Raw genomic sequence first — 13,379 nt, 5'->3', positions numbered from 1 at the left:
CACGGACATCACACATAAATCTGTTAAAAGTAATTCTTACTTTGACTTTTTACATGATAGAGCCAATTCAGAACTTGTAATAAAGCATCTTAAATACTACCCCATCAAATGTTTATAATTTTTAACCTGTGTAAGTGTAAATTGAAATTAAATGTGGGAAGATAAAAAAGTAATATTAACAATTTAGAGAAAACCAGTCATAACCATGACAAACACGATGTAATGCTTAAATAAATCAGTTTATTAAAAGGTCTTAATCAACCCAAATGAACTACATTATACAAAAGAATTTAAAAGTTACCAGTTTACAGATAAAAACATCATCATCCCATCTTCACATACAAAATAAGGCACTGAATTTAGTGGCGTCCGCTCAACAATATACAAAACATCATTATACAAACCAAACACAAATATCAAATGTACAACTCGTTCTGTTCCAAATATGGAAAGAAAAAACAAAAGCACTTTGGTATGCCCAAATCATTTCAGAAATGAACATTTTCACACCATGTATGAATTCGTCTCAGTAATCGTATATTTAATTCTCCAGTGTCGACTATAAATCTCTGTGCACATTAGTCAAAATAAACAGAGCTGATCATAACGGTGCAAATATCCAAAGTGATCGGGAACTTCATAAAAAAATAAGATCTAAACCAACAAACCAAGGCCATGAAATATATTAAGATAGGCATAATGTCTCTTTTCAAAGGCAGTTCTTACTGAACATGAGTACGTGTAGCAGCTTCACTCTCTGAAAATACAATCAGACATATTACCAGTTCTGCCCCCCAAAACTCAAAAACAACCCATTTAACCATTCAAGACTAAACCAGAGCATCAAATAACTGCATGATGGGCGTTTTAAATTTCCAATGTACAGTTTAAACTTTCAGTGCTAGTTTTGTTAGTCTTTAGTCCTCCTACGTCAAAGATCTAAGTAGTCAAAGGAGTGTTTCGGGAAAAAGTTATAAAACGTCTCTTTCGGCTTGAAAATGTGACGTTACATACTCTCTCTCTTCAAATGCATAATTTTAAAATGTAGAAACAAGAAGGCAATTTAAAGTCTGTTGATCCATATGTCAAAGGCAGAGGGATGTCGTTTTTTTGCTTTCGTTACCACCGTGTATTTCACAGATGAGATGTGTCGTCATAGGTAGCCATGTTCATCCAAGCCTTTCGCAGAAACAAGGTTCCATTTTGCAGTGGATTTACTGGCAACATGAACTGAAACACAATACAAGTGCATGCGTGTAAAAATTTTTTTATAAATTTGCATTATTAAATTATAATAATATTCGATTGCATTGCAGTAATGTTGCGTTACTTGTAATCACAACAATAGATTGCAATATGGCCAGACACAAGATGATACACACATTGATTATGAATCACTATATTATGCTTTAAAAGTATGTACTGTTTTTGTTATGAGAGTATATGAGAGTTCAGAAGTATGCAAGAATAGACGGTTTTAAAGCAACAACATAAACAAGTGATAGTATGCATGCATGCTTTTGTGGCCCAAACTTCCGCTACACATCCGCAAAGAATAGAGATCCTGCAGATTATTTCTGATAACAAGCAATAGAAACCGATACTTTGCTAAACTTGCCTCTCCATTATTTAGAATTTAGACTGCAATACCAAGTTCAGCCGCTCGATGACAATGTCCGATACGGTTTATTTAAACGCGTGAAAGTTAACCATTTAACTAATTTATTTAATAAAATGAAACACAAAAAAATTCAACAAGTCGTTTATTTAATACAATGAATCTACAAAACAATTATAATACAAATTAAATCAAATGTAAATAGTTCTATTATAGCCACTAGCCAGACCGATAAACAAACAAAGCATTAAGTTAACTATATGGTTTATACACATTCGGTTTATTAATTCAGTTTAGTGTCTTTGAAGTTCTCAATAGTTAAATTTTGAACACGGTTTAGGATGAACAGTATGCAAACTGGGACACAGTGAATCTCTACATAACTACACACATTAGCAAAGTAAATAAAATTAAAATAAAACAATATAATTGTATAATATATATATAATAATAATAAAGATATAATACAATTTATTTTTAACAATTAAATTAAAAAAAGGTACTCTCTCTGAAGCACTATGAACAACAGCAAACATTAGGGATGCATGATAAATTATCGGCCATTTGGTTACCGATATGGCCGATCATTTATTGTGCATCCCTAATGTTTGCTCTTGTTTATAGTATAATAGAATTTAGGTGGATATATTGTATCTGATAAATCATTTCCTATAGTTAAACTTCTTCAGCTGCACGCTGCTCACAGTTAAAATACTTTACAGTACTATCTTTCTGGCATGATCATTCACATACTGCTATTATCAAATCATTGTTGATGTAGGTACAGTATTTATGAATGTGTAAATTATAGGTACTAAAGCATATGGTTTGAATCAGACTGCTGTCTGAATGCTTTCTGTCTTGAGACCTGTTAGACTTGTGTCTATTAAGAATTGTATTCTTGGTTGCTCTGGAAGAACATCTATAATTTGTTTATTGAATAACAAATATACCAGAAAAGTTTGAAGGTTAAAGAATCTTTAACTAGTGAATTATGGAAACTATTTAACTGGAAATAAAGGTTACCTTATTTTTGCAGTGAATGTTTTCAAATAAAAGCAGTTGTCCACTTTTGTTTCATTCTTAGGAAATGTTTTATTAATATTTAGATACTATATATATATATTGACCAATATATCGGTTATCGACTTCCAGTGTTAAAGAATTACAGGTTATCGGCCAAAACTGACATATCGGTGCATCCCTAGAACAAGTTTTGTTTTTGTAACATAAAATAGAATGTGAGTGTGTGCTTAGCAACTAAAACCAGTTTGTAGCTGCAAACCATTTGCTGACATTATAACCAGTATATCATTCACCTCTACAAGTGTATGTGTATCTGAGATTGATGTTACCTGGTACCGGTATCGCTCTGGAGTGCTGTGTTGTCAGTGTTTCAGAAGGAGCTGGTGAAACTCCCTCCCCATAATCACTCTCACCAGATGAGGTGTGATCTCTAGAGTCTGCCACCATGTAAAGAGCAGGTCTCTTTTTATGATACTTGGCACGGTACGTGTCTGTCATGCAACTATCCACAGAAAAATACGTGGTGGGAAAGACAGGAGAGCCCGACAGAGGAACGGCGGCAAACTTCTCTTCACCCTCACTAGCCGAGAGATCATTCCTCTCCTGATCAGACGAACCCGATTTGGAGCTTGTGTCTGATAAGGGCATGTTCGATTCGGATGAGTTTTCCAGCCACTTCTGCAGGCTGGTGTGGGACAGAGCCGATCCGTTCCGGGGAAGACGATGAGGGCTTGGCGGAGAGGGATCCTGCGGGAGGCGTCGGCGGTTCTCTGAAGTCAGAACGTTGGGTTTGGGAGGTAACGGTGGAGCTGTGGCGTGGGCCGATTTCCGAGTGGGAGCTTGAGGAGTTGTAACGGTGCGTGAGGAGGAATCTTCCTGCTCGGAAAAGGGGCCGGCGAGGTCGTCCGAGCTATTCCACTCGGACCTGCTGGTTTTGCTAAAATAAGGTGGAGCGGGGTTCCCGTTTAATACGTCTACTCGCTCTGTTGTGGTATTTTCAGTTCGTTCCTTAGAAGGGTTGTATCGGAGTGCTTGTCTTCTGCAGGAAGAAACAAATGTTGTAGATTTATCCAACAGAACTGCGGTCATAAAAACAAAGAAATGAAGTGTATTCTAATATGTCCTTTACTGAACTCAACAGTAGCATTTTGTTTTAGTAATTTGTATTCATTGTGTGCAAATATTTATTTGTCATTTTAAAACAAATTATATAAAGAATACATGTATAGCTAATATGTATGAAGTAATAAATGTACCACTTATTTATATACATTTTAAAATAATCATTATATATTTATATCGATACTAACATGACATAACACCCAAAAAAATAATATATACTGTTTATAGTAAGGCATAAACGGCAATTTAAGAATGTCATTTAATTACATCACAACATATCAAATCAAACTGTACAAATATTTATAAATTGCAAATGTATGGATATTAAAACATTTAAAATATTTAATACAAAATAAAGGGATTTTTAAATATGTATTCTGCTTTTCATAGCTGTTGGGAAAAAAACTCATATCTCCGTGTTTTATTATTATTATTTTTCTAAATCATTACTGTAACTTTTAATGTTTGCCTGTGAGTTCTGTCAAAATGCAGTCATTATTAAACCAATAAAAAAATAAATACAAAGTCTGTGTTTGACTGTCTCTGTTTTTCCCAATTCCTTTTTCTGAGATCTCAAAACAAAACCTTTTGTTATGGAATTTCAAAACATTTTGGGTCATTTAGATTTTCTCTGTGTTTGATATTGTGTTAAATAATAAAAGCAACATCATGTATCTACTTAAGTCTTTTAAGTGTGTTTTTAAAGGACCAGTAAGATCTACATCAACTTTTTTTGTGAACAGTTGTGATAGTTAATGTATCCATCAATCTGCGTGATATTTAAACATCTTACCGTGGACTGGTGGAGTGATCCAGAGGTCTCTTTTGATGGTCACCTAACCAGATAAAAATGTAAATGGTTATTTTCTAGTATAATAGAGTTATTAATACAATTACAATGTTGAAATGTTTCTGCACTAAAGGAACAGTGTTAAAAACATGGCCAGCTTTCCATGTTCACATTGAGCGAGACTGAATTCTGAATGATGTGTGCCGGCCAGATCAGTCCAGAAAATTCTGAGCGCAGACGTGTTATGTAACAGGGAAAGGGCTGGAGGATTGTCTGGATTCGGTGAAAAAATATCACAGCGGGGTGTCAGGCGGCAAATGCTCTGTGGGGGACTGTGAGTCTAAACCAGACAAACCCAAGCAGAGAGGCCCAGACTGGGCATCCGGCTCAAACCAGCCTCTGTGTCAACTCCCTATGGTTTGATCATAATGAGCCCTTTCCATGCCAAGTGGGCAGTAAGTCAGGAAAACATGGGTTTTAAGGGGAAGAGAGCAAAGTTTTAATAATTTGGATTTTGGTAAGTACAGCTGTATGCCAGAAACATGTTCACACACAACAAGAGATTTGTCAAGCTCGGTTCTGCAGCAACTGTTGTGAAAACACTTCAAACAACGTAATGCTGACTTTATTTTAATCACGACCGAAAACGTTTCTCAGGCAAGATTTACACAAAACAGCACAAATTCCAATAAAACCAAATTGATGCAAAACAAGGGTAAAAAAATCAAACCAATCGCTAATAACAGAATCTAAATGAGAGGATGAACATGTCTACAAACACTAGAGGGCACTACACTACATGCCCATGTCTAAAAATGGAGAAATTCACTTTCATTTAAGTACACAATAGTGGTTGAATAATTTCCCTGCAAGTAATAATAAATACTACAAAGTCTACAAACTGAACGTCATACATTTCAGTTACACTTAACAAAGCGGGCAACAGAATTATTTAGTCATGCACACAAATGTATAGGAGAAGCTTTTGATCTCTGCCACAGTGGTTCCTGATCTTAAGACCAATGCGAGTCTTTGTGTGTAGTATTTGCACACGTTGCTTTCCCTTCTGATTTTTTCCCAGCGCATTAACACTTAATCCCTGTTGCCAGCATTGCAATAATGAGAGGATTGGACTTCAGACTACAGTTTCTTTCCAGGCCTGTCATGTTAAAGCTGCTAAGCCCCATGTAAAGATCTCATTTGATGCCCAGAACTTGCAATCTTATCAGGCTGAAAACGCTTATCAGTAACACTATACAATAGCTTCAGTTTGTTGACATTAGAGATCTATCGTACATTAGTTGACATGAATTAAAAAATGAATGATACTTTTAGAGCAGAAATTACAGAAAACACATGTTTAAAATGAAAACATTAGTTATTGCATTAGTTATATGGACAACTGTATTTCAATCTCCTAATATTAACAAACATTATTCATTATTTTATGTCAATGAAGTGGACAGCTTTCGCGTGAATATCTCTGAAGAATACGAGAAAAAATATAATATTATAATACTTGTTTTACACTCCCTCACTTTTCATACATTGATCATTGCTCCTAACATCATACAAGTCACGAGTTGTTACGCCTGGATTTAACACAACTGACTCAAAAAAGAATATTAATGTTTATATGTAAACAATTATAATGGGTGACAAAACTACACAATTATCACATTCAATTTCATTGTTTTATGACATCAGCTGGTAAAGCACTGTGTTATTAACCTCCTCCCTTCCCTGGATCTCGGATTCATTCAATTATATAATAATACGATAACAATTCTATTATTAAATGTTTGCTAAAGCCCTAAACATGTGAGGAAACGAGCACATTTGTGCATACGCGAGTAGCATCAGAAGGAGTGCTGTCAAACTCTCTACCCATAATCCATCACTCTGATTCAGCATGAGACGGCTGCCAGCTCAAAATCAACTTCTTGAAATTTGAGCATTCTTAAAAGTAAGGTGAATCAGGCTTATTAAAAAGATGCACTGCAAGTGACTGCTTTATAAATATAACATGGCAGATGTTCATTCTTGTGTGTAATTTTAGTGAGTGTTTCATAACTCAAATGAATTGAAATATGATTCCATGTGGGTTAAAATATAAAAATATGTATATCACTGAACTGGATCTCTCGACCTGTCAAAAATACTTACTGATGTCTAAGAATAAATATTTTCCACAGTGCAATAAGATATGCCTTAAATGTAACACAGAGAACATCTCTTCACAGTGGTCATGCTTCATACAGCTGCAAACTCTTACAGCGAATACATTTTGATACTACTAATTCTTGAACAATAAAACTAATATCAAAACAATGTACTGCTCTCAAAATAACAAACACCACCATCCTGATTCAATTTGAAAGAGTTTGGTGGATTTAAGTTTTGAAGTAATATTTTATAAAAGGTGGTAACATGTTCAGACAGGCACTGATCTTTAAAGCATCTTGGCCTTTATAAACGCTTTAAGGACGCAGTGTGTAAGAATGGCAGGGGTCTGTATAACCAAGGAAACCAAACAACAGTCAGAAGTCTGTTTAGCGGAGACTGAACGCACAGCAGCTCTCGCTGACTCGACCTTTTCAAACATCTCACAGGACACAAAACACAGCCGGCACATTGAAAACTCCAAGCACAGGATGAACACCAACAAGAGAGTGAGGAGGAAATTAGACAGAACTGTGCACTTTTTATTACATAATGGCAATGTTCAACTGTAATGTCAAACCATTTTTTTTAGCTGTTCCTTCATCTACTGTTCTATCGTGTAAAGTCCAGCGTGTTTTATATTGGAAGCTCTATTGACAGAAATGCAATATAATACACATAACTATGTCTTCAAAGGTGTATAAATACCTCACATAATGAAGCGTTGTGTTTTTATTACCTTAAAATGAGCAATAATGCCATTTTTGCGTTATTTGTACAGTTAAGGTAGAGAGGCGATAGGAAGCGAAGCGTGAGAGAGGGAAGCATCGGCTTTGACAGAATAAGGTATTTCTATCAACAAACCGCGGCCCCCTTGCATGGAATTCGCCATGTTGTTTCTACAGTGGCCCTGAATGGACAAAATGCTCTACAGAGCGTGTTTTCGTAAATACATTGTCTCCTCCTGCAAATACGCGAAATCTGTATTCCACGTCACTCTCTGTAGTGCTTAAAAAGGGAGGGGTGGTGTGAGCCGTTGGTTGCAATTCACAACCTCACCGCTAGATGCCGCTAAAATCTCCACATTAAAACCTAACAAACTTTATTTTGTGAAATGTTTGCGTTCAATAAATAGTTGATGTAACGTATATGGTATTGTTAGTATATTGTTATTTTTGAGCATAAAGCTAATATAACTATTATTAATGAATTCTTATTATATTCACCACACCATTGTTTTCATGGCAAAAGAAACCTTCGAAGGAAAAAAAAACAATAATAACATCTAAGATTAATACAAGTTGAAAACTCTAAAATATCTTCTGGACGTACATTTAAAAAAGATCTTCTATTTTTCTATTAAAAAAACCTTGTCTTTTCAGAGTCATGAGCGTTTATCTATTATAATGTCATAAATACACTCACCTAAAGGTTTATTAGGAACACCATACTAATACTGTGTTTGACCCCCTTTCGCCTTCAGAACTGCCTTTATTCTATGTGGCATTGATTTAACAAGGTGCTGAAAGCATTCTTTAGAAATGTTGGCCCATATTGATAGGACAGCATCTTGCAGTTGATGGAGATTTGTGGGATGCACCAAGCTCCCGTTCCACCACATCCCAAAGATGCTCTATTGGGTTGAGATCTGGTGACTGTGGGGGCCATTTTAGTACAGTGAACTCATTGTCATGTTCAAGAAACCAATTTGAAATGATTCGAGCTTTGTGACATGGTGCATTATCCTGCTGGACGTAGCCATCAGAGGATGGGTACATGGTGGTCATAAAGGGATGGACATGGTCAGAAACAATGCTCAGGTAGGCCGTGGCATTTAAAAGATGCCCAATTGAAACTAAGGGGCCTAAAGTGTGCCAAGAAAACATCTCCCACACCATTACACCACCACCATAATTTCTTAAATGAGAAATTGAACAGGTGTTCCTAATAATCCTTTAGGTGAGTGTATATATACAGTATAGTGCATATGAATTTGCCTTAACTGTAAAAATACCTTAAGGGACAATTTAATAATTTAGATTTGTGTTTTTTTTCTTTTATCTTTCCCTCAATCTTATTTAAGCACTTTTCAAAAGAATTAAAGTTGGCCACTGTAATGAGGCCACTGCGTTATATGAGAGGCAATAAATAGCCAACGCCGCATTTGAACCAATGCCAAATTGACGCATTTGGAAAGGGCTGTCAATACAATATTGAAACTGCGACTGGATAAAAAAACAGGAATGAAGAGAAGCTTGAAATGTGGATTTATGTCTTTCCAACTCGAGATTGCAAAGTAAAAAAGCTTTAAAAAAACGTTATATACATCCCAAAAACCATAACCAGCTCATCCATCATTTAAATCCGCCACTCAAAAGAAGATGTTTTGGTCATTGCTCCCTACGGCCACAAACGCTCACGCCGATGTAAAAACAGAGGACACGTCCCTCAGAGCTGTCCTTTCTGCTTCACTTCTTGAGGCTGTAAAGTCCCCATAAAGCACTTTCAGCTGTGGTAAACTGACCCCTACCCGACCATCACAACACATACACAAACGCCTCTCAGCACTGACAAGCGGTACAAATGATTCGTCCTCAAGCGTGACCCCATTTGCACCCATCGCTTCAGCAGTTTATCTGTCTGATAACAGCCCATGACGGGGTGGCGCGGGCACACGTTGGCATAATATTTTGGCGAGTGTTCAAATGCCACCTCCCTGACAGCGTAGTTCAGTATTCTGTCTGACTGGGCACAGCAGGACAACTCTCACTTTTTCGCCTTTCATCATGTGAAATTAAAAGAATTGGATGTTTTGGTTTGGTAATTTACATTCAGTCAATATTTTATTCCTATTTAAAAATGGAACTTAATTTTTTTTATGAAATTCATTTTTACTGGTTGCTACTCTCTTATTTATTGCACGCACCAAATATTGTATAACTTCTGACCCAAAGCCTCCGTGGAAAGAGTACACACACTCCAACACTTTCAATCATATTTGATGCGTATAATCCATTTCCATCCAGCCAAAAGCTAAAAATGATTCTATTATTCTGAAGTGTAATTGATTACCGTAGAAGATGGACGAAGGTAAGATGTCTGCCTTTGAATCTTCATACCTCCGCTGGTATTCCCTAAAAAAATACAAAACATTGAACTGAAAAACAATACATTTTATTTCAAAGTGAAAATTTTAGATAATTCGTATCACTAAAGTATCACATGGCGAAAAATATAATTTTAATGATGTTGTATCGTTCAGCTCTGTAGACCACTTTGGAGGCAACACTGGTCCAGAAGAACTTCCCGTTTCAGTTTTTTTAAACACTGCACAAACGTTAGATCAAAACACAACCAACCCCCCGTTATAATCATATATAATCAAATCAAAATGTTAAACAGATTTCTTTAAGATTTAACTATATACAGCTGCGGAAAAAATAATAAAAGACCATTCCTTTTCACAGACTATTCATACTTTTCATGTGTCTTGTCATGCTGTCAGTCTTTCACATTGCTGTTGGATGACTTTGTCACTCCTGAGGTTTGATTTTGTTGTAATTCTACAGACACTGAACTGGAACAGCCACAAAACATCTAGAAATGCTGATTTAATGAACATTTGAAATGGTCCCAATTCTTCTATATCTAATCGGAAGTGCTGCTGGACCAGTGTTTATATCTTGTGAAGTTGTATAAAAAAGTTGATACTCATGTAAACTTCAACTAAGCACTATAAAATGTTCCAGCCCTTTAATACACATTCATTGTGTTCACATCTCATCCTTTGAAAAATGATTCAGAGACTGGTCTACAATAAACACCTCTACCTTACATAACTCCAACATAGTTTATTTTTTAAACAAAGCAACTTAATCATTTAATGGCAAGCATGACAAAACAATGAAAGTGAATAAAACAATTACAAACCTTTTAAGTATTTTAAACAAATCTGTTTAAGTTGACTGTTATCACCCTTATGACTTTATGATCTTTTTATTCTAATGTCATCAAAGGAGAGCTTATTCTACAGATATAATTCCTTTAAAGGTCCAATGTATGAAATTGAGCGGCATCTAAATTGCGGTTGTGAATTGCAACCACCCCTCCCTTTTGAAGCAATTCGGTGACTCACACAGAACTAAGATGTCATCACGTTTTCGCCTCTTTGTTGAAGGAGATAACGCATTTACGAAACGCGCTCTGTAGGGCAGTTTGTCCATTAAGCGCTACTGTAGAAACTACATGGCGAAATGCAAGGGGACCAGCTGCGTATGAAAATAGAAATAGCTCTACTATGGTAATAAAAATAACGCTTGGGGTGGGTGGAATAACCAAAAATGTATTCTATGGAATGAGCAATTTTTATTATAATACTTTTACTATAATACCTATTATAATTCTTTATCTTATACCTCATTTTTCTTCGATTGATTTAATTAATTTATTACAGTTAATTTAAAGTAAATGCAAACCATAGTTAAAATGTAGGCAAGTCATGAAAATTTACTAAAGATATCCAATTAAGTTCTAATAATTAGATGAATTATGATAAACTATAGCCAGAAGATAGAAAAACTATAAGAAACTACAGAATGAAAGAAGGTCAAAAGAATATTTGATTTGTTCATTTGTTATTGGTAGATTAATTCACATGTTTTTTATTCATCATAACGGCCAACTTGCAGAGCGCCGAGTTAACCACGCCTACTTGATAACATCCAGCGGAAAACAAGAAAGAGAAATATCTCCTACGGTTGACATTTTATTCCACGTTAACAGAATATTCTGTCATACTGCCCAGCCATACATAACGCTTCAATATGTAAGGTCTACGCACCTCTGAAGACATAGCTATGTATATTATGTGGCATTTCTGTCAAAATATCCTCCTAAAAATGACACACAGCACCTTTAAAGCAAGAAATCCTACTAACTTGGACACTATGGAGATAATACTGTTTATTAGGGATGTGTATATTGCTTTAGATTATTATCCCTTATTTGATGTTTTTGTCCGGTGGACCCGCAAAATTATTAGTTTTTTTAAACCAATACAGCCATACAACTGTACGCAAAAAAACTTGATATTACCTTTATCCCAATTTTTTAAGCAACATAGAAAACATATACAGTATGGTTAATACTTGCCATGCACCTCTGTTAAATCATATTTATTATAAAAGGTGCTGTTTGTTCTCTGCAAACACATAATAAAGAAAAATTCATGATATAGTGATAAAAATATATTTGACTAAGCTAATCCTATCAATTTTAATAAATAATTCAAAACATGTCCCACAGAGCCAAACACCACACTAGAGTTAAAATCATACAGATAATTTCATAAGAATTATATTTAGGTCACCTTCATTGTGACATTCATTTCTCAATGTGTCCTCGCTTTAATGCAAATGTTTTGAATTGCTTACCGTTCTGATACTGAGTGAATTTCTTTGCTGCCCAAATTCTCCACCACGGGAGAGTCCAGGTTAGCAGAGCTGTTGCTGAGACGATCGCTGCTTTCGTATCCAGACTCCGTGCGTTGCATCTTCCAGTTATCATTTCGAAAGGCGAGACTGTTGACCGTTCCCTTGACCCTTTCCTGTTCCGGAGGCGGCCGACCTTCCGACTCCAGCGAGCTCTTGCTGCCCATATCCTGCCTCTGCTCGTCCTCATAGATGGTCATTAAACTCTTGGGTTTGCGCTCCTCGCACCGGGCCCACGTCAACTCCCCGCTCTCCTGAATCGAGGTCTGTCTGGGAGTGTTGCGGTAGTTTTGATTACTGTCGCTTTTGACAACGCTATCGACATTGAGCGCCTCCCGCATGGGCCTCCATCGGCTGCGGGAACCTCCATAGGTGCGAGAGTCCTGACTGTTGTCCGTGTCGTAGCCGTTGTAGAGATCTATCTTTCGGGAGAGTCCGTCGCTGGGGGGATGGACCGGGACACGAGGGTGGGATTGGGAGCGTGGCCGACGGTCGGGCAGGCTGTTGTTAAAGGGGGAGCTCTCGGTCCTTGTTGGGCCCATGCCCTGACTGCTGTAGAGCCGAGACTGTAGATGCTTGAAACCGTTTTCTGGAGGGGACAATGAACGGGAATAGGGCTTCTCCTGAGGTAAATCTGAAACAAAAAGCACAGTTTGGTCTTTATGCATATGTTGTAGTACAGTATATAACAATGATTTATTCCCCAAATTTGATTTGTTTCATTATTTAGACAGGTGCCCACAACAGCCAACTCTTGGGATAATATGTATATTCGATGCAACCCGCGAGGAATCACAGAAATTTAATTTTAAGTCTTAAAAAACCTCAAGAGATTTGCGACCATTCAACTTAACAAAAATGATGGAAACGGTGGCCTTCAAACTTATTCAGGCCAAAGATTTTAACCTTGCACATAGTATGCCTTCATTGTTAACATATCGTATATTTTATTTTTTTCATCAACTTTAATATGGGAATTTTTCCTCTTTATTTTTGTAGCAATGTTCACAGTAGTTATTTGTTAACACTTTACAATACTGTCCCTTTCATTAACATCAAGCATATTTAACATGAACTAACAATGAGCAACATATTTTTAAAGCATTTATTATTTTTGGTTAATGTTAGTTAATACAACTACAATTGTTCCTTCATGTCATTTCATTGTCCA

At 36.3% G+C, this 13,379-nt stretch overlaps 1 protein-coding gene across 4 annotated transcripts in view; it reads right to left on the bottom strand.

Annotated features, from left to right (window-relative positions):
* Positions 1–220: 220 nt before the first annotated feature.
* The window catches only part of LOC130419576 (inactive ubiquitin carboxyl-terminal hydrolase 53), a 38,252-nt gene continuing 25,093 nt past the window's right edge, over positions 221–13,379 (bottom strand). For all 4 annotated transcript variants that reach the window (XM_056746418.1, XM_056746426.1, XM_056746444.1 and 1 more), the window contains 5 exons: positions 12,152–12,842; positions 9,792–9,853; positions 4,560–4,602; positions 2,974–3,683; positions 221–1,230 (listed from right to left, as the gene is read on the bottom strand). In XM_056746418.1, coding sequence (XP_056602396.1) covers positions 1,154–1,230; positions 2,974–3,683; positions 4,560–4,602; positions 9,792–9,853; positions 12,152–12,842 — 1,583 coding nt within the window. In that variant the 3' untranslated portion in view covers positions 221–1,153. The remainder of the gene's footprint in view (positions 1,231–2,973; positions 3,684–4,559; positions 4,603–9,791; positions 9,854–12,151; positions 12,843–13,379) is intronic.

This window comes from Triplophysa dalaica, chromosome 1, assembly GCF_015846415.1.
Source record: "Triplophysa dalaica isolate WHDGS20190420 chromosome 1, ASM1584641v1, whole genome shotgun sequence".
Taxonomy (NCBI): domain Eukaryota; kingdom Metazoa; phylum Chordata; class Actinopteri; order Cypriniformes; family Nemacheilidae; genus Triplophysa; species Triplophysa dalaica.
This window is presented reverse-complemented; position numbering and strand designations above follow the sequence as displayed.